Raw genomic sequence first — 20,559 nt, forward strand, 5'->3', positions numbered from 1 at the left:
GCAGCTGCAACACATGTTGGCCCTGTCTTACACCAGGTGCAAGGGCAAGGGCAAGGGCAAGCGTTGTCAGTTTCTAGCACTCAAAATCTCCTTCTTTCTTTTAATTACCACTGGCTCAGTACATCAACGGACGTGTTTCAGCGAGCCACTGGTACTTAAAAGGGGGGGGAAGGAGATTTTGATTGCTATAAACTACCAATGACAACACTTGCCCTTGGCTTTGCACCGGACGTAAGACAGGGCCCCTTGTGTTTTGAGTAAGGGGGAACTGACTTTTTCCTCACTATCACTCCCTCCACCAAGTTTAGGCCTTTTCTCTGGAGTTGTCAAAAGGCATTCTGGGAAACGTAGGACATCTTGAGTGAAGGAGAGCAGGCCGAGAGAAAGTGGCTACACTGAAAAACAAGTAAATTACAACACTTCGTCACAAAAGTAAATTCTGGAAAAGCATTGAACACCTACTATTCCAACATAATTGCTTTCTGTCCGACTCAGACAAAAGCTATATCCTCCTGAGGCAGCGACACCCGCGCCCTGGTCTTGTAAAACACGCAAATGTATGTATAAATAATCCAGCAGTGGGAATCAAAGCCTCTGAAGTCAGGTTTGCTCTGTCAGGATGGAGCGGGTGAAAACAGATGGTAGAAAGGTTAATGTTCGGCAATAAGGTGCGCCTTGACAGCCAGACACCTCCAATGAAGCTGCATCTGTTAAGATCATGTTTTTCTCCTCGATCCAAGATGCCAGATGCAGAGAGAGAGAGAGAGAGAGAGAGAGAGAGAGAGAGAGAGAGAGAGAGAGAGAGAGAGTAGACTGAGCGGAATAGATCTTTACATTACAACAAGGTAGAGCGATATACTTTACATCTCTGCCGATATATTAGCATTTAATTACTCATCTCATATCGACCATGTCAGTGTCGTCCAGATATGATGGAAATGATACAGCTTGTGTCATTACATATTTGTTGTATAATCAGCATCATGTTGTTGTTGTTGTTTTTTTTATCATTATTCAGTGAAGAGTCTCATAGGGTCCAAATGCTGGCTTTTCTACTCTGACGAGAATACATTTCTGGGGGAAACAAAATATTTAATATTTTTCTGGCATAAAAATGAAATACAGAAAATCTCGGTATCAGCCTTCATAAAAAGCTAAGTAAATTCAGCCAAATGTGATATACCGTAAAAAGCATGTGAAAATCTGTGAAAAGGTGATACTGACTTCCCTCGCCTCAGGCAAATCATTCTAATGGTGTAAGGGCCCAAAAAATGAAATAAAAAATAACAAACCGATGTGTGAGTATTTACAGGACCGTGATGAGCTGCTCTGCTAACATTGGCAGCGCCTGCAGAAATCCTTATCGAATGAGTTTGAACATGTTTTATTTTCCCCTTGAAAAACAGCTACTCAGCGACGCACAGGATTACGCTCCAATATTTAGGGGCTTTTGTCTGGCAAAAAAAGGCAATTTTCAATATGACACAGTCAGATTTGTAATAACACTTGAACAGGATGGAGGTTTTCGTGGAGTTTTCTGTCCTACGTTATTGGCAAAATGAATCGAGCACAATGAAGACATTGGAAAGAACTTTATGGCTGAAATTAAGCTTGGGCAATATCCAAATTTAAATATCATCATCGTCGATATAGTCCCTCACAAATATTGCTATATACGATATTAGATATCTTGCTGCTGACAGACAGACAGACAGACAGACAGACAAAAAACAAAACAAAAGAAACAGGAAGGGGGGGGATAACCTATAAGTTGCCGATGATGATGGCCTTGAATACAAGCTGTTTCTCCGAATGGGAGCCTTGCCCTAAATCCCAGCTTTGTGAAGCTCAAGAAGTTTCGGTGACTTTTGTGGTGTTCCAGCATCTACCCTGTGGAGTGTCTGTTCTCTATCCCTCTGTGTGAGTGAAGCTTTGAATTGCGACCGCTGTTCGTCTTTGACTGATGCACTTTTGTCTTTGTTTGGCACATGCTGTCATCGTTTTCCAGACCCGTCTTGTTGCCACAATAAATACTTTGGCAGTTTGTTTGACCGATGCATCTGTGGCCCTTTGCCGTCTTGGAGATCCTGGCAGTTGCCGCACATTGCTTTGAAAATAAGTGGTGATTGTTAGCTGCGACGTAAGCGTTCCCGAGTCAAAGTCTTCTCTCATGTGGTTTCTCTGTTATTTTCTCCATCTCTTGTTCATGTGAAATGCTTTCCTCCCTCCCGCCATATAAGGAGTGTAGTGTGTGTGAGTGACGTACATGCGCTCATTCAGCACAGATCCGCTTCAACGAGGCCCTTGGAGAAAGTGGGCCATCAGTAGTGGCTCCCGTCCTCTCACGCATTCCTGCGCTATTAGCATCACCCTCGACACAACAAGAGTCACTCTCTCACACACAGACACTCCACATGTGAGCCTGAGCCCCACCCCCTTCCACTCTCCCCTTCTGTAATGCACTCACAAGCGAAGGGAAGCCTGGCTCTGTCTGGCTTATACGAGGGATCAGCCGAGCATGCATTTTGGTAAACAAACCGCGTCACTGGGTGGCAATGGCAATGGAACCCTATGGAGCCCAAGTGGCGCGAGGCGTGAGTGTCTGCTCTAGCCGTCTAACTCTGTTTACATTTGATAAACTGCGACAGTTCACACAACTTTAACACGACATGCATAGATTATACATCAAACTCTTGAGCTACTTCTGCTCTCACTCAGAATGTCAAAATATAAGCGATGTCATGTATAGTTTTTGAGATATTGATGTTTGTTTGGCACAACTCCTACTATTAACTGCCACGGGAGTCCGCATTTCTGGGTGGCAAATGACATCACGCTGATTCGTCCTATAGGCTGAGGACAAAGTACAATATTTTTCTAGGGAAGTCCAGGTGGCACACGTGATTATTTCAAGCGTGACTGGTTTTTACGACTTGTATCTGGATGTCCACCTGTTAGTGTGTGCTGGTCACCCACTCGCACCTGAAACAAGGCACTTTGAATTAACCTTCATAAACCAACACATTGGGGTGACTTTACCTCCGTGTCCCCCTTTACCGCGAAGCCAGTCGAAGTCTCTAGGAATGCTGCGTCCCGTAAAAGGACGTATTTACTCCTGCAGTCCCTCGCAGCAGGCCTCGGCATGGCTTCCGGGCCTCATTTGATCACCCTTTTACATGCTTGTAAGTCATGCAGTAAAAATGTCGCAGCAGCATGTTAAACTCATGAGGATAATTAAATCAAGGACTTTGAAGAACACCTCTCAAGTCTCACTACAAAAGCTCTGGGGCATTCGGACCGGTTTCAATTTAGTTTTGCCAGTCGGAGAGAGGGGGGGGGGGGGGCTTGTTTGGTTATCCTGCTGGACACTGGGAAGCATGAGGTCACATTCCTCAGGTGGCACTGGGGTCCCGTAAAGGGGAGGTGCTTTATTTTAAACACATGGGCTAGGGTTCACACTCTGAACCTAAGGACCTATAAGCCCGACAGTCTGTTTAGACTATCATGCTCATCTCCAAGTATGCATGCTCATGCAGACTTAACGCCGTCCAGAGGCATGAAGACCAGCCATTCTCCTTCCAACCACATTTAGATTCTCTGTCCACACCTCCAGGTCTGCAGGGAGACATGCGTGTCACAGGTCTGCAGGGAGACATGCGTGTCACAGGTCTGCAGGGAGGCATGCGTGTCACAGGTCTGCAGGGAGACATGCGTGGCACACGTCAGGGAGACATGCGTGGCACAGGTCTGCAGGGAGACATGCCTGTCACAGGTCTGCAGGGAGACATGCGTGGCACACGTCAGGGAGACATGCGTGGCACAGGTCTGCAGGGAGACATGCCTGTCACAGGTCTGCAGGGAGACATGCGTGGCACAGGTCTGCAGGGAGACATGCGTGTCACAGGTCTGCAGGGAGACATGCGTGGCACAGGTCTGCAGGGAGACATGCCTGTCACAGGTCTGCAGGGAGACATGCGTGTCACAGGTCTGCAGGTAGACATGCGTGTCACAGGTCTGCAGGGAGACATGCGTGGCACAGGTCTGCAGGTAGACATGCGTGTCACAGGTCTGCAGGTAGACATGCGTGTCACAGGTCTGCAGGGAGACATGCGTGTCACAGGTCTGCAGGGAGACATGCGTGTCACAGGTCTGCAGGGAGACATGCGTGTCACAGGTCTGCAGGGAGACATGCGTGGCACAGGTCTGCAGGGAGACATGCGTGGCACAGGTCTGCAGGGAGACATGCGTGGCACAGGTCTGCAGGGAGACATGCGTGGCACAGGTCTGCAGGGAGACATCCATGGCACAGGTCTGCAGGAAGGCATGTGTGGCACAGGTCTGCAGGAAGGCATGTGTGGCACAGGTCTGCAGGTAGACATGCGTGTCACAGGTCTGCAGGTAGACATGCGTGGCACAGGTCTGCAGGGAGACATGCGTGGCACAGGTCTGCAGGGAGACATGCGTGTCACAGGTCTGCAGGGAGACATGTGTGGCACAGGTCTGCAGGGAGACATGCGTGTCACAGGTCTGCAGGGAGACATGCGTGGCACAGGTCTGCAGGGAGACATGCGTGTCACAGGTCTGCAGGTAGACATGCGTGGCACAGGTCTGCAGGTAGACATGCCTGGCACAGGTCTGCAGGGAGACATGCGTGTCACAGGTCTGCAGGGAGACATGCGTGTCACAGGTCAGGGAGACATGCGTGGCACAGGTCTGCACGGAGACATGCGTGTCACAGGTCAGGGAGACATGCGTGGCACAGGTCTGCACGGAGACATGCGTGGCACAGGTCTGCAGGTAGACATGTGTGGCACAGGTCTGCAGGGAGACATCCGTGGCACAGGTCAGGGAGACATGCATGTCACAGGTCAGGGAGACATGCGTGTCACAGGTCAGGGAGACATGCGTGTCACAGGTCAGGGAGACATGCGTGTCACAGGTCAGGGAGACATGCATGTCACAGGTCAGGGAGACATGCATGGCACAGGTCAGGGAGACATGCATGGCACAGGTCAGGGAGACATGCGTGTCACAGGTCAGGGAGACATGCGTGTCACAGGTCAGGGAGACATGCGTGTCACAGGTCAGGGAGACATGCGTGTCACAGGTCTGCAGGGAGACATGCGTGTCACAGGTCAGGGAGACATGCGTGTCACAGGTCAGGGAGACATGCGTGTCACAGGTCAGGGAGACATGCGTGTCACAGGTCAGGGAGACATGCGTGTCACAGGTCAGGGAGACATGCGTGTCACAGGTCAGGGAGACATGCATGGCACAGGTCTGCAGGGAGACATGCGTGTCACAGGTCTGCAGGGAGACATGCGTGTCACAGGTCAGGGAGACATGCGTGTCACAGGTCAGGGAGACATGCGTGTCACAGGTCAGGGAGACATGCGTGTCACAGGTCTGCAGGGAGACATGCGTGTCACAGGTCAGGGAGACATGCGTGTCACAGGTCAGGGAGACATGCGTGTCACAGGTCAGGGAGACATGCGTGTCACAGGTCTGCAGGGAGACATGCGTGTCACAGGTCAGGGAGACATGCGTGTCACAGGTCAGGGAGACATGCGTGTCACAGGTCAGGGAGACATGCGTGTCACAGGTCAGGGAGACATGCGTGTCACAGGTCAGGGAGACATGCGTGTCACAGGTCAGGGAGACATGCGTGTCACAGGTCAGGGAGACATGCGTGTCACAGGTCAGGGAGACATGCGTGTCACAGGTCTGCAGGGAGACATGCGTGTCACAGGTCAGGGAGACATGCGTGTCACAGGTCTGCAGGGAGACATGCGTGTCACAGGTCAGGGAGACATGCGTGTCACAGGTCTGCAGGGAGACATGCGTGTCACAGGTCAGGGAGACATGCGTGTCACAGGTCAGGGAGACATGCGTGTCACAGGAAATGGAAGCAGTTTTCAGATCCCCTCTTAGTGCTTTTAGTGAACATAATGATGTAATGGAGTGTGATCAAATGGCAGGAAGTGTACCAGGACCGGCATTAAGTCCAGCGGCGATGGGGCTGATTTGAAGGATGCTGCCCTGGGGGAGTATAAATAGCCTACAGTACAAAAAGCTTTTCCACTCGCTCGCCCTCGCCCTGTCTCTCTCTCTCTCCACATTCGTATGAATATGAGGAAAATGTCCATCTGCAACCTTGAGTGAAAATGCCTGTCCTTCCAGCGGGGACCAGAGACTGTAGAAAGAGATGGACGGAGTGAGTGTGATGTCACCCAGTGGTTTGTGGACTCCCGTTTAGAAGCCTCTAGTTTGGCGTTTTGGCCGCTGCCATCCTGGTTCTTGCACAGCTCGCACGAGACGGCGCGAGACCAGGGCTTTCCCACAGAGCCGCAGCTATTGGCGACGCAAGCTTCAAACACCATCGTGAAGTTTGCAGACGACACGGCGGTCGTGGGGCTGATCTCTGGCGAGGAGACGGCCTACTACAGGTAGAAGGTGGATGCCCTGGTGCAGTGCATGGTGCCAGGACAACCGCCTCTCCCTGAACGTCTCTAAGACCAAGGAGGTCATTGTGGATTACAGAAAGGGGGGAGGGGGGGCACACACACACACATGCACACACCAGTCACCATCAACGGCACAGTGGTGGAGAGGGTGGACAGCTTGGGTGGACACCGAAGAATTCCCCACGAGTGTACTTGTGACAATAAACATCTTGAATCTTGTATTAGTCTGTGATCGGCGAGCTGCGCGATCACTGGACAGGCGACCTGTCAATCACGTCCAGAACGTAGTCTTTTACAATCGTCTATTTGACTCTAAACAGGTGTGTTGTATAAAAACTCACCCCCGCCCCCGTACAGTTGTCATGAAAGGTGAAATTAGCTTTGGAGACCAAAACCGTTTTTTTTTAACCAGGCTGTAAACCTGTTAATTTATGCTGTAAAGTCAGGCATTTTAACATCGGGGTGAACGGGGATCGACTCCCTTTTGCAGCCAGCCTCAAGTGGTCATTTGAGGAACTGCAGTTTTTGCTATTTCCAAATTGGCTTCATCTGTCCAAGCCTAAGCCCCCCCCTGGGACACCACAAAAAGGGCTAAACCCCACCTTAAGCAGTCAGCAGCAGCGTGAATCATGGGCAGGCGCCTCAACTTGACTCCTAATGTTGATGTGGGGTGGATACCGGATACAAGAGTATACGACAAGTGTAAATCAACTTTTGCGAGAACATCACATCAAAAGGCCAAGCATCAAGTGCTGAGTAACGTTGATCGGGTGTTCCTCGTGGGGCCATGGAAAACAATGAATAATAAATAGAAACAATAAATAGAATTCAAATGTGATTTTTCTGCAGGAAAAGAAATGAAAACTGTGGTGGTGGAGAGAGTGCGGGACACAGAAATTAACAAAGGAGACACTTTCCCAGCGAGGTAATTAGGGGTGCTTATGGGAGGCGAGAAGCTTCCTGATGGCACTCGGAGAGCGGAGAGGATTACGGAGAGCGGCGGAGGAGAAGGGGTAAACTACAAGGCTCATTGTTAGGCAGGTGATTTACGAGGGTACAGGGGCTCCCGGGCCTTGCCAGTGGAAGGATAGATCTTCTGTCACTATAGTCCACTCAACCCCCTTTGTATCCATTGTGCTTAGACAGGGCTTGGGGGGGGGGGGGGGGTGGGTTGCGGCGGGGATGAAAGGGGGTGCAGGACGGCTGGATGAGTGCTGGGTGCCATCACAGGGGCTGGGACCTGCGCATCTTCTCTGCCGCAGACAGCGGGCCCAGATCAAAGGCTTCCCTCTGTCTAAAGCACACAGGCCCTTCCCTCTGTCTAAAGCACACAGGCCTTTGAAAAACTCCCCACAACATTTGCACAAGGGGAGGGTATGCCTCTGCGTCGCTAGGAGCCTGCTACATATAGCATCCAAATACCAAAACACTGTCGCATTGTGGTATCCGCGGCACGAGGAACGATCCTCGATGAGAGATGCGATCCGTGTGGGAGGCGCGACCGGACGCAGGCAGATCGCTAAGTGTGTATATGAAATGAGGTCACCTTGTCCCCCGGCCATGTCTGTCTGAGTGCCGTGACGCCTTTCTGCGCACACACAGCTGTCACCATGCGCCACTTGACCTTTCGGAAAGCCCCGGCGATGACGCTCCTTCAGGCGAAAATCAATTACCGCAGGCAAACGCGATTATCAATTGAAGAAAGGGCAGCGTCTTAGCGTGCGCCCGGTCACATATCGGGGGGGCCGCCGATGAATGCGGATTCAAAGGCGCCGCGTACCGTGTCACTGAACTTCTCCCGCTAATTTGATCAGAGAAGGTAATGGAGTGTCCGACAGCATTGTTCTGTTGTTGCTGGCGGGACGGCCCGGGCGTAAAACACCCCTCACTCTGCCCCTGGGTGCTGCTAACTCAGAGTGATGTATTGAATTGAGTGAGGATCAGAATTCGTTTAGAAAGGTCTTGTCAAAGTAGGGCAATGGTGTTTACAAGAAGCCTTCCCGCACTTTGCTGTTAGAATGGTCAAGGTTTCTTGTGGTGAGTTGCCTCCTTACATGCTGTGCGGACATCATAAGAAAACAAACAGCACGAAGCGATATTTAAAATGCATTGAACCATGATCCGTTTGAATCCAACACTGCTGTGCACACGGCGGTTAAGCAGGGTGAGTGATGTTCATATCAGAGAGTGAATATTTACTGTTTGGAACAATGTTTTGGTTGTCCTCTCTGTGGGACACCAATGAATCATGGACGAAAGGAAGCCCCCTGCAGCTTCCTCAGCCAAACAACACAGATGGTGGGATTTTTTAACAACTTTATTCAAATTGTTTCTCTTCAAATACAAAAAAATGAATTGTTTATTGTTTTTTCTTCGTCTCATGCCTCCATATCCACCAAAGCTTTGACGTTTGGCTAAACATTAGACAACAAATTGTCTCTACCCTAACCTCTAGGGAGGGTGGCTATGTTTTTTACCTGAAATCTAAGGAGGGAACTGTTGCTAGTTTTTCACAACAAAACTTGTTTGGTCATTTGGTTGATATTAACTTGTGCAGTCCAAGGCTTGTGAATGAAACTTTGCCTCAGATACATTCAGACTCAAGCAAGCTGAGCATATAGGCAGGGTGAAAAACTGCAATTTGCCCAAGGCAATCCTTTTCAGTGCACTGTTTGAAGTGACCAAAGTGACAGTGTGAGGCTGTGGCTGACAGTTTGCAAAGTAAACTGGACCCATCTGTGCGAGGAGCCGACGACATTTTGTCTCACATTTATTTGCTACTTGCTGGCAGCCTGATTTCCGTGTTAAACACCTGACATCACTGATCTAAATGATCTGTGTTAAACACCTGACATCACTGATCTAAATGTCCATGTTAAACACCTGACATCACTGATCTAAATGTCCATGTTAAACACCTGACATCACTGATCTAAATGATCTGTGTTAAACACCTGACCTCACTGATCTAAATGATCTGTGTTAAACACCTGACATCACTGATCTATATGATCTGTGTTAAACACCTGACCTCACTGATCTAAATGATCTGTGTTAAACACCTGACCTCACTGATCTATATGATCTGTGTTAAACACCTGACATCACTGATCTATATGATCTGTGTTAAACACCTGACATCACTGATCTAAATGATCTGTGTTAAACACCTGACATCACTGATCTAAATGTCCATGTTAAACACCTGACCTCACTGATCTATATGATCTGTGTTAAACACCTGACATCACTGATCTAAATGATCTGTGTTAAACACCTGACATCACTGATCTAAATGTCCATGTTAAACACCTGACATCACTGATCTAAATGATCTGTGTTAAACACCTGACCTCACTGATCTAAATGATCTGTGTTAAACACCTGACCTCACTGATCTAAATGATCTGTGTTAAACACCTGACATCACTGATCTAAATGTCCGTGTTAAACACCTGACATCACTGATCTAAATGATCTGTGTTAAACACCTGACATCACTGATCTAAATGATCTGTGTTAAACACCTGACATCACTGATCTAAATGTCCATGTTAAACACCTGACATCACTGATCTAAATGTCCATGTTAAACACCTGACATCACTGATCTAAATGATCTGTGTTAAACACCTGACATCACTGATCTATATGATCTGTGTTAAACACCTGACATCACTGATCTATATGATCTGTGTTAAACACCTGACCTCACTGATCTATATGATCTGTGTTAAACACCTGACATCACTGATCTAAATGATCTGTGTTAAACACCTGACATCACTGATCTAAATGATCTGTGTTAAACACCTGACATCACTGATCTAAATGTCCATGTTAAACACCTGACATCACTGATCTAAATGTCCATGTTAAACACCCAACATCACTGATCTAAATGTCCATGTTAAACACCTGACATCACTGATCTAAATGTCCATGTTAAACACCTGACATCACTGATCTAAATGATCTGTGTTAAACACCTGACATCACTGATCTAAATGTCCGTGTTAAACACCTGACATCACTGATCTAAATGTCCGTGTTAAACACCTGACATCACTGATCTAAATGTCCATGTTAAACACCTGACATCACTGATCTAAATGTCCGTGTTAAACACCTGACATCACTGATCTAAATGATCTGTGTTAAACACCTGACATCACTGATCTATATGATCTGTGTTAAACACCTGACATCACTGATCTAAATGTCCGTGTTAAACACCTGACCTCACTGATCTAAATGATCTGTGTTAAACACCTGACATCACTGATCTATATGATCTGTGTTAAACACCTGACATCACTGATCTATATGATCTGTGTTAAACACCTGACATCACTGATCTATATGATCTGTGTTAAACACCTGACATCACTGATCTAAATGATCTGTGTTAAACACCTGACATCACTGATCTATATGATCTGTGTTAAACACCTGACATCACTGATCTAAATGTCCGTGTTAAACACCTGACATCACTGATCTAAATGTCCATGTTAAACACCTGACATCACTGATCTAAATGTCCGTGTTAAACACCTGACATCACTGATCTAAATGATCTGTGTTAAACACCTGACATCACTGATCTAAATGATCTGTGTTAAACACCTGACATCACTGATCTATATGATCTGTGTTAAACACCTGACCTCACTGATCTAAATGATCTGTGTTAAACACCTGACCTCACTGATCTAAATGATCTGTGTTAAACACCTCATCACTGATCTAAATGTCCGTGTTAAACACCTGACATCACTGATCTATATGATCTGTGTTAAACACCTGACCTCACTGATCTATATGATCTGTGTTAAACACCTGACCTCACTGATCTAAATGATCTGTGTTAAACACCTCATCACTGATCTAAATGTCCGTGTTAAACACCTGACATCACTGATCTATATGATCTGTGTTAAACACCTGACCTCACTGATCTATATGATCTGTGTTAAACACCTGACCTCACTGATCTAAATGATCTGTGTTAAACACCTGACATCACTGATCTAAATGTCCATGTTAAACACCTGACATCACTGATCTAAATGATCTGTGTTAAACACCTGACATCACTGATCTAAATGATCTGTGTTAAACACCTGACATCACTGATCTAAATTATCTGTGTTAAACACCCAACATCACTGATCTAAATGTCCATGTTAAACACCTGACATCACTGATCTAAATGTCCGTGTTTTAAACACCTGACATCACTGATCTAAATGATCTGTGTTAAACATCTGACATCACTGATCTAAATGATCTGTGTTAAACACCTGACCTCACTGATCTAAATGATCTGTGTTAAACACCTGACATCACTGATCTAAATGATCTGTGTTAAACATCTGACATCACTGACTGATCTAAATGATCAAGCTGTATAAAAGTGTTAAGTGCCAGCCACAGTTTGGAGCCAGTGTGTTGTGAGGCTGAGCTGAGCACGTCTTGAGGCTGAGCTGAGCACTATCTAGATCAGTGGCTAATCGCTCTCATTAGGCATCTACTTGGATCTAATTCCATTAATCAGACTTGGTCCACTTTTCCTCTCTAACACAACTTTAAGTAATGGCAGGCCTCATTGAGTCTGGCCCTGTGGCTGTGAATCTGAGCCCTTAGTTGTTGATCCATGGTCCATTTTAATCCATCAGGCAGCCTGGGGACCTGTGTGCGTGCGTGCGTGCATGCATGTGTGTGTGTGTGTGTGTGTGTGTGAGAGAGAGAGAGAGAGAGGGAGGAGGCAACCTGATGCCTTTCTCATCGCTCATATACAGTCTCATTACGTGAACAGAGTGGGTCTCACTGTGTGGCTTCCTGGCCTCCGGACGTGGCCATGCACTGCCCTGCCAAGTGCTCCGGTCCCCCCAGAGCAGAGCGTGATCAAACCCCGCTGCCTATCGGCCCGGTCCAGGAGTTAATTGCATCACAGCCTTCACATCCAATTTGCTCTGGCATTTATGGGTGTTTATGATCAGGCCAATGGCCCGATGCCTGGCAACCGGGTGACATTTCAAAGTGATGTAAAATGGTGCGCGGCTACGCGTGCGTCACCCCCGTTCCGCCCAATTGAACCCCCCCTCCCCCTCCCCCCGCTGCCCCCCAGTGTGGTGTGCGAATGGGGCAGATGGGGGGAGCGGAGGGGGGTGTCACCCCGTCTATGCACCTTGGAGCCAAAACAGATCCGTGAGTGATAGAGTGGAGCAGTGTGTAAAAGAGCGGCTTAATTCACTGGCTGTCATGTTTAAAGCGCTGTTCTGTAAATCATACAACAGTTTATAGAGTATGGGTGGGTCTCTCTCTCATACACTCTCACTCACACACTCTCTCTCTCTCTCTCTCTCTCACACACACACACACACACACACACACACACACACACACACAGAGGGGCACTTGATTACCGGACCCCATGGTGGTATAGGGCCCGACAAGTTTGCATTATCCCGCTGTGCTTTTTCCTGCATCCTCTTCATTATGCCTTTATGAGGTTCAATTGGCAGCAAGCCATTCAAAATGAGCACTGACATAGACTGTGCCAATTCCCTCTGCTGTCCCGGTCGTTGCTCCACCCCCTCTGTCGATCTGGGGAGAGCCGTAGACTAGCACATGCTTCCTCAGATGAAATGTGCACACAAACCCTTACGGTAATCCGGCTTCCGACCCCCAGACATGGCCAATTGTGCCTGTATGGACGTCCGACCGAGCCAGAGGGCTCGAACCTGCGACTCTCGTGTTGGTAGGCAGGGAATCTACCGCTGCACTACCCAGACTGTCGAGGTGCTACAGGTGCTGCATCACCAAATTGTGCTTTAAATGATAGTTCATAATACATGTGTCGTAGTGTACAGTCTGACAAGTTTTCCTCAAAGTAGTGTACATACATACCCAAGAGTAAAAATAGGAGATGGAAAGAAATGTCTGTGGGTATCAGCAGCACGATCGACACACATGGACCATTCAAACAGATATAAATATATAAGGATATAACGATGTCATGACAGCTGACCTGGGGAGTTAATGACAGAGGAGGCCGGTGACTGTAACATTTTCCCTTGGCGACCACTCGTCCGGGGTCTGTAAATCAATGGGCTATGATGACCGCTGACATTTCCAGAGGATCACATCTGGCTCATTTCATATTTCCACATCTTACATGTCTTCGTCTGGCAGGCCGAGTCACCACTGACAGCAGCAGCAGCCAGGACGGTGATGCCCTCCAGACGCCGGCCGGCCGGCCGAAAGGCCAAATCCAATCAGTGCCCCCACCAGACGATATGAAAGAGAGCATCGGGGGAAGGAGATGGGTTTGGGGAGGCAGGCGGCGGTATAAGCGTGGGAAGAACAGAATGAGAGGTTGAATCTCATCGCTTTGCCCTTAAAGACGACGACTCGCCACGAAACAGATTTGCCACATGACATCCAGGAGAGCGGATTCCAACAATCAGAACAAGCGTCCCGGGTCACCGAGGGAATCGGACGCAAAGAGATTACCCCGGCAACGATGAGCTATTGCCGGGGAACAGCGATGATGACCCCAAAACGCACGGAGATGGGATGAGCGTGCTCAGATGGATGGCGATAAGCGGGTGAGGAGGGAGGGAGAGATTGCAGGTGTTGCGCGGGCGTGATTTTTTACCTGCATCACCACCTGCTGCCAGGCGAGCGGCTGGCTGCAGGGGGCGCTGGGGGGCAGGTTGGCGCGCTCCAGCTGCAGCGAGACGTTGCGGCGCTCCTCCTCGAGGGCCCGGGTCAGCCGCTCGAAGCGCGCCTCCTGCTCCTTCACCGAGGCCATGATGCTGGCGGCCGAGCGGACGTCGTAGTCCTCCATTGTTTTCCCGGCGGCGGGTCGCGGTCGTTAGCGATCTTCCGTGGGGTCGTGGAGGAGAGAGGAGAGAAGGGAGGAGTAGGAGGAGGGAGAGGGGTACCAGGTCATTATAGGCACCCAGACCCACCGGCAGGCTGGGCGACTGACATCAACATGCCTCACATTCCAGGACAAAATACACCCGTGATGGGGAATTCAGCATTCAGCAAGGCATACAATGCTCGACATAATCACCATGAACGACGAAAATACAGAATCATCCATGACACATTGAAATGGAAAAATGGAAATAGCGATAGACAAGCCGGGGAAGTTGGGGGGCGATGAGTGGAGACTGAGTCTATCTCTTCTAGTCAAATCTATTTGATTTAGTTTGCGGCTGCCTGAACCGATGCCCTGATGAGACGGAACACCGGGGACGTCTATGATACTCCAACTTAGCGTAGGAGCTGTTTTACAATGACATGAGTGAGGCTGCTCTGCTGGGTGCCAATTACTGTCTCTCTAAAATATCGAGACATTTTCTTATTGAGAAAATCCCACCACAACAGATAAAAGTTTAACTCAATACAGAAGAATGGAAACATGATGATCCACAAACTGCATTATTACAAGGAAGGTAATGAAACGACACAGATGCACGGACTCACTGAAACAATGGCCGCCTTATCTGGATACCCCAAAGGTGGAAAGGGATGATCTCACCCCTGCTAATAAATGACTCTTTGCCAGCGTGGAAAAATGGTGCTGTCATTGGATAGTCATGCAACCGGACCATAATGCATTGTGACACACAAACTAAGCGCTGTGGCAGGCACACGATCCAACACATGCAAGCTCCCCCCCCCCCGAGCCACCCATACATCCACATGATAAACAAGCACAGATTTCAGGATAACAGATGCGAGGCACCGCACATATCACTGTCACACACACCCTGATATCCATAACTGATAGCGATATCCAGGGGCTTGACGGCACAACAACCAACGGGAGTTGGAAATAGCAATCTGCAGAAATACAGACCTAGTGGATAAGCAGGCTGAGAGGAGTTACAGAACAGACATCCCCCGCTCGGAGTGACAGAATAGAAGCAGAGGGAACGCGACGGCTAGAGGGAGAGCTGGGGAAGAGAAAGAGAAAATAGCCAGAGGTTAAAACAGAAACGAAAGGCAACATATGGATTTTATGACTGAGTTTGTACAGTATGTTTTCCCTTTTCTCGAAGAGAAGAACAGGTGAAAAGATTCTTGGGAAACTAGCGCAAAGTCTACTAATGTCGAATGTATTTTTTTGGTGGGGTTTTCCTTTGAATATAGTCTACACTCCAGAGTTTGTTTCGCCAGGTATTTTTAGGAATTGGGATTGAGTTTTTTGGTTTTTACCATTTTCATACAGTAACCCTTCGTGGCTCAAAATATATCTTCAATATTAACCAACTTTTTTTTTTACCTTTACACCTTAGTTTGTACACTTTACTTTTTTTTCTTTTTTTTCATGCAAGACATGTCGTCCCACACGAATGATGAAGTCCACCTCTGGGCCAGTCAGTACCAAACACATCACCTTCTTTTGACCTGTATGTGGAGGTGAATCATTCCACCCGTTTTTAACCCATTGATACCTGATACAGCATTTGCGTGTATATATCCCTCATTTGTGTGCGTATCCCTTTAAGACCGCGAACCGCGTTAAAGGGATACACACACAAATGCTGCATCAGGTATCAATGGGTTAAGCCTCAAGTTTGGCACTTGACTGTCAGAATCATATTTTATTGTTGTTGCTTTTTTGGCAGACAGAGCCAAGCAGCGCTGTCTGCTATTGGTCTGTGATCAGCGAGTGATCAGCGTGATCACTGGACACGCAACCTCTCAATCACGCCCCCAAATCATAGTCCGCTTTATTGTCTATTTTACTTGAAATGGGAGCATAATTTACAAAAGGAACATCATGCTGTATTGAAGAAGACTTGAAACTAGTGATTGAGACCATCAACTCATTAGAAAGGTGTTTACTGAGGTCATAAATCAGGTGAGAAGCAGCGTCATTTCTATACAATCACACTTGTTTTTGCATGCTGTAAACATGTTTATTTCTGCTGTAAAGTTGGGCATTTTAACATGGGGGTGTATATGGGGATTTACTCGCTTTTTGAGCCAGCCTCAAGTGGCCATTCGAGGAACTGCAGTTTTTTGTACTTCTGCGTTGGCTTCATTCAGCCAAAACAGAGAGAGACTGAAGAGTTGGCTCAGTGGGGGACTATCAATGCAGAATGCAGATGCAATGATTAGAATGTCAGACAGGTCGGATTACAGACTGTGCGTGTGTGCGTGTGTGTGTGTGTGTGTGTGTGTGTGTGTGTGTGTGTGTGTGTGTGTGTGTGTGTGTGCATGCGTGTGCGTGTGCATTCGTGTGGCACAAACAGGACTGATTCTTCTCTATAGGACCTGGTGGATGTGAGGCCCTTATTCCCTTTGAAGCACACAGTCTCTCTTTGATGTTTGTTGCGCGCGCTGATCATTTATTTATCTGGCATGGAGTCTGGTCTGACAGCGCTCTCTCTCTCCTGCAAAGCAACACATGCCGAGGAGCCCCGTGCTCTCAAAGTGCAGCTCTGCATGCCTGTGAAGGAGAGAGAGAGCGCTCTGTCTATTTGTTTTCTCCCCCCCCCCCCCTCTTCTGCAGAAATAATATGGGTGCGTTAACTGAAGAAATAAATAGTTCATTTCCAAAATCGAGGGCGCGGGGCTATCCATACCTGTGAGTACATCATTCAATATCCCTGTTTTGCCTTTTAACATTTAAAATATATATATATATACCATGATTTGTTTTGAATGTATTTTCTGTCACACTTTTCCTATGGTGGATATCTCATGTGTGAGAGAGGGGGGAGGGGGGGGGGGCATTAAATGAATGGCACCATTTCCTATCACACTAAAAGGCAAGTCAATGTGTAGGAAAGGAACAACGCCCCATTCTCACTGAAACAGGAAAAGCTTCTGGTGGTAACTTAGTTACAAAATGGAAACAGCATTGGGGAATAATGCTTACAGAAATGGAGGGGCGGAGTGGGGGGACGCACAGCAAGCCAGCCTGATTGGACACACTTGATGATGGACTCCCCCCCCCCCCCCCCCCCCCCGAGAGGAGGAGGAGGAGGGGGAGGGGGAGTGGGGTGGGGCAACATAGCCATTGCTTCCTGAGTCATAAAGGGAATAATATGGCAGGCATGTCAGCTATGCCCGAGAGCTTATCATTAAACACCCAACTTCTGGGCCTCCTTAAAATAGCCCCAGAATGCAGGGAGGGGCATCCGAAGAATTCCCCACTGTCACCGACACAGCCCTGCCCCCTGCTCGCCCCCCCCCCCCCCCCTCCTTCCCCCACACCTCCTTCCAGACTTGAGTTGAGCAGATGTTTGCTAATGGTCTGGGCCAGAGGGGAGAAAAACACAGGCAAGGCCTCCACGTTTAACCCCGTCCTCAATTACCCACACGCCCTCCTCGTTCCTCCTCCCACCGTTTTGGTCCCGGAAACCTCCAAGCCTCCAAGGTCAGGAGTGTCATTTGTGGATGCTTCTTCTTCTGGAAGCTTGCGTATGGAGGGGATGATCATTCATCAAAGGAGATGAAATATTTAAAAAAAGAAAAAAGAAAATGTTTGATTCATTCCACAAAGGGAAGTGGGTTACATTTGACTATACTCTTAAGGCGTAAACTGATTTAATTAAAAGGGAAAACAGGCCCGTGTTCTGTGTGCACAGTTGTTGCAGCAGCAGCAGCAGCAGCAGCAGCAGCAGCAGCAGCGCTACGAGCCTGGCTTCTGCTGGTGCAAGGCCTTTTCATCAAGGATAAATGCGTTTCAGCACAAACCCTCGATGCTAAAAATAGCCCCATCATAAATATACGCGGCCACACTTTCCAGCGTGGATCAGGCGGATGAGATGCAGCAGCGGGTCGCTCACTTCAAAGCCTTTGCTGGAGAATCCATGGAGGCTTTATTCATCAGGTCCTCTTTGGACCCCATCTGCTGGAAGATGCCCTCTGCCATATTTACCTTTACAATACACCTCTGAGTAAAGAGCTGGCATTTACATCACAAGAGGCTCAAGAGATGATTTTCTTTTAATGTAATAAGCAAATAGTAAAAATGAGTATTCCACCCTTGGCTCAGTCCCATTCATCGTCAATGCCGCCCCCTAGCGGCACAACGTCAACGCTACGGTGTTACAAACGAACGGACGAACGAATGGACGGAAACCGATCCATAGTCCCAAGAGTGTCCCAGTGCTCCGTACAGAGAAAGCCCACCAAAGACCGAGTCAATATTCTCATTTTGGGTTGGGAGGGTTGGTTGGTTGATCTGAGGAGTCAAAACAGAGACAAAGAGGGTCTGTTTCCACTGAAGAGGCCGCCCAAAGCTCAAGTGGTGTGTGTGTGTGTGTGTGTGTGTGTGTGTGTGTGTGTGTGTGTGTGTGTGTGTGTGTGTGTGTGTGTGTGTGTGTGTGTGTGTGTGTGTGGGTGTGGTGGGGGGGGTCCTGTGGGGTTTGGAAAGTGAATTGTTGGGGGATGGGGGGCGGGGGGCAGATTGGGGGAAAGGATGGGGATAATTGAGTGGGGGCATCAGTGGCCAATGTTGAGTCAGACACATTCAGCTGATTAGGGACTCTCTCCTCTCACCCCTCACTGCCATGTGCCCCTTTCCACAGGCTCTAATTGCAGCTGAAATTAATTCCTTGTTTAAACCCGTCTGGGGATGCTGCTCTCAGTGGCAAAATGGGGTACTTAAAGACACCTGCTCCTCCGCCTACTGTGTGTGTGTGTGTGTGTGTGTGTGTGTGTGTGTGTGTGTGCACACATGCGTGTGTGTGCACGTGTCTGTGCGTGCATGCTCGTGCACATGTCTGTGCGCGTGTATGTGTGTGTGTGTGTGTGTGTGTGTGTGTGTGCGGCGTGCGCGCATGCGTGTATGTATGTGTGTGCACGTGTCTGTGCGTGCATGCTCGTGCACGTGTCTGTGCGCGTGCATGTGTGCGTGTGTGTGTGTGTATGTGTGCGTGCATGTGTGTGTGTGTATGTGTGCGTGCATGCGTGTGGCTAGCGTAGTGGTGGCGGGGCAGTCCTCGGGCCACCTGAGTTGGCTGTCGGTGATTCGCACAGTGAGAAGACAAATTGGTGACATTAGGGACATTGCTCCACCTTAAACTGTCACTTCAGAGCCTGTGATTTCAGGCTCTTAGAGAAATGTTATCCAGGACAAGCTGTCCCATATGTCACAGTTCTTATATGCAGAGTGAGTGACAGTTAAGTGATTCATCATAATGACAGACTGCTGTGCGGGGGATTTCTGCTCAGCAAAGAGAAGCTTTGAGTGAGTTTTGCGGGCTCTTTAAAACGCCGCGCATGAAACACGAAATTAGTCGTGCTTATGAAGAAAAAAACCCGAATGCTTTTACGTCGTTACTGGTTTGCCAAGCGTGACAATTACACATAATGACATAAGTATTGCCATTTTTCAAAACGCTTTTCACAACGGCACAACCGCAGAAAGGAGACGTCTTCGACTGTCTCCGAGAGAAAGGAAAATGTTTAATTAATCAGAGTTAGCAGATGTTTTGTGAGAGGAGAAAAAACAATGCACAATGGATACAATTAGTGGTTTGATCAGAGAACGTTAGCAGATAAAATTGCCATATTCTGCAGGCTTTGTAATGAATAGTTATTGGCCTGCTGCTTACCCGGCAGTCAAGCGGCGAAGACTGTCACTTTCAATACACATCTAAAACGCGGCGCTGGGTATGACTTATTAGGTGGCGAACGTTAACGTTAAATACATGCACAAATACGAGAGAGAAATAAGAGAGAAAAAGAATCGTGCAGTCACCTGCGTGAGCCTCCCCCCAGTTTAGGATTCACGGCGTGCCGCACATTAAAGTGAACGTTATTGCCCAGTGGGGTATTGGCTGAGTGATGCCGGGATAAGCGAAGATTAGCGAGGCGTGGAGTCCACTGCTAATAACTTCCACAGCTAGAAGACAAGAAACGCAGCCATGCATTGTTTACCAGCCCTGTTTTTCTTCCCTTTGCCTTTGAACCACCTCGCCGTGTGGAATGGAAAAGATTTCCACCTGCAAATACGCGCGTCTACGTGAGTCCTTTTGAAATCAACCGTTCCTCTAATAAATCATAATAATGATGATACGATTTGGAGGCGCCTTTCAAAAGAGCCAAGGTC

The 20,559-nt window shown here is 48.2% G+C and overlaps 1 protein-coding gene across 1 annotated transcript in view; it reads right to left on the reverse strand.

Moving 5' to 3' along the window:
• Positions 1 to 14,322, reverse strand: part of arvcfb (ARVCF delta catenin family member b) — a gene marked incomplete at its 5' end in the record, with an annotated part of 166,718 nt that extends 152,396 nt beyond the window's left edge. Inside the window, one exon of the mRNA XM_083643878.1 lies at positions 14,131 to 14,322. Within this exon, the coding sequence (XP_083500004.1) occupies positions 14,131 to 14,322 (192 nt within the window). The remainder of the gene's footprint in view (positions 1 to 14,130) is intronic.
• Positions 14,323 to 20,559: the final 6,237 nt, after the last annotated feature.

Source organism: Poromitra crassiceps, assembly GCF_964638095.1.
Source record: "Poromitra crassiceps genome assembly, chromosome: 10".
NCBI lineage: Eukaryota > Metazoa > Chordata > Actinopteri > Beryciformes > Melamphaidae > Poromitra > Poromitra crassiceps.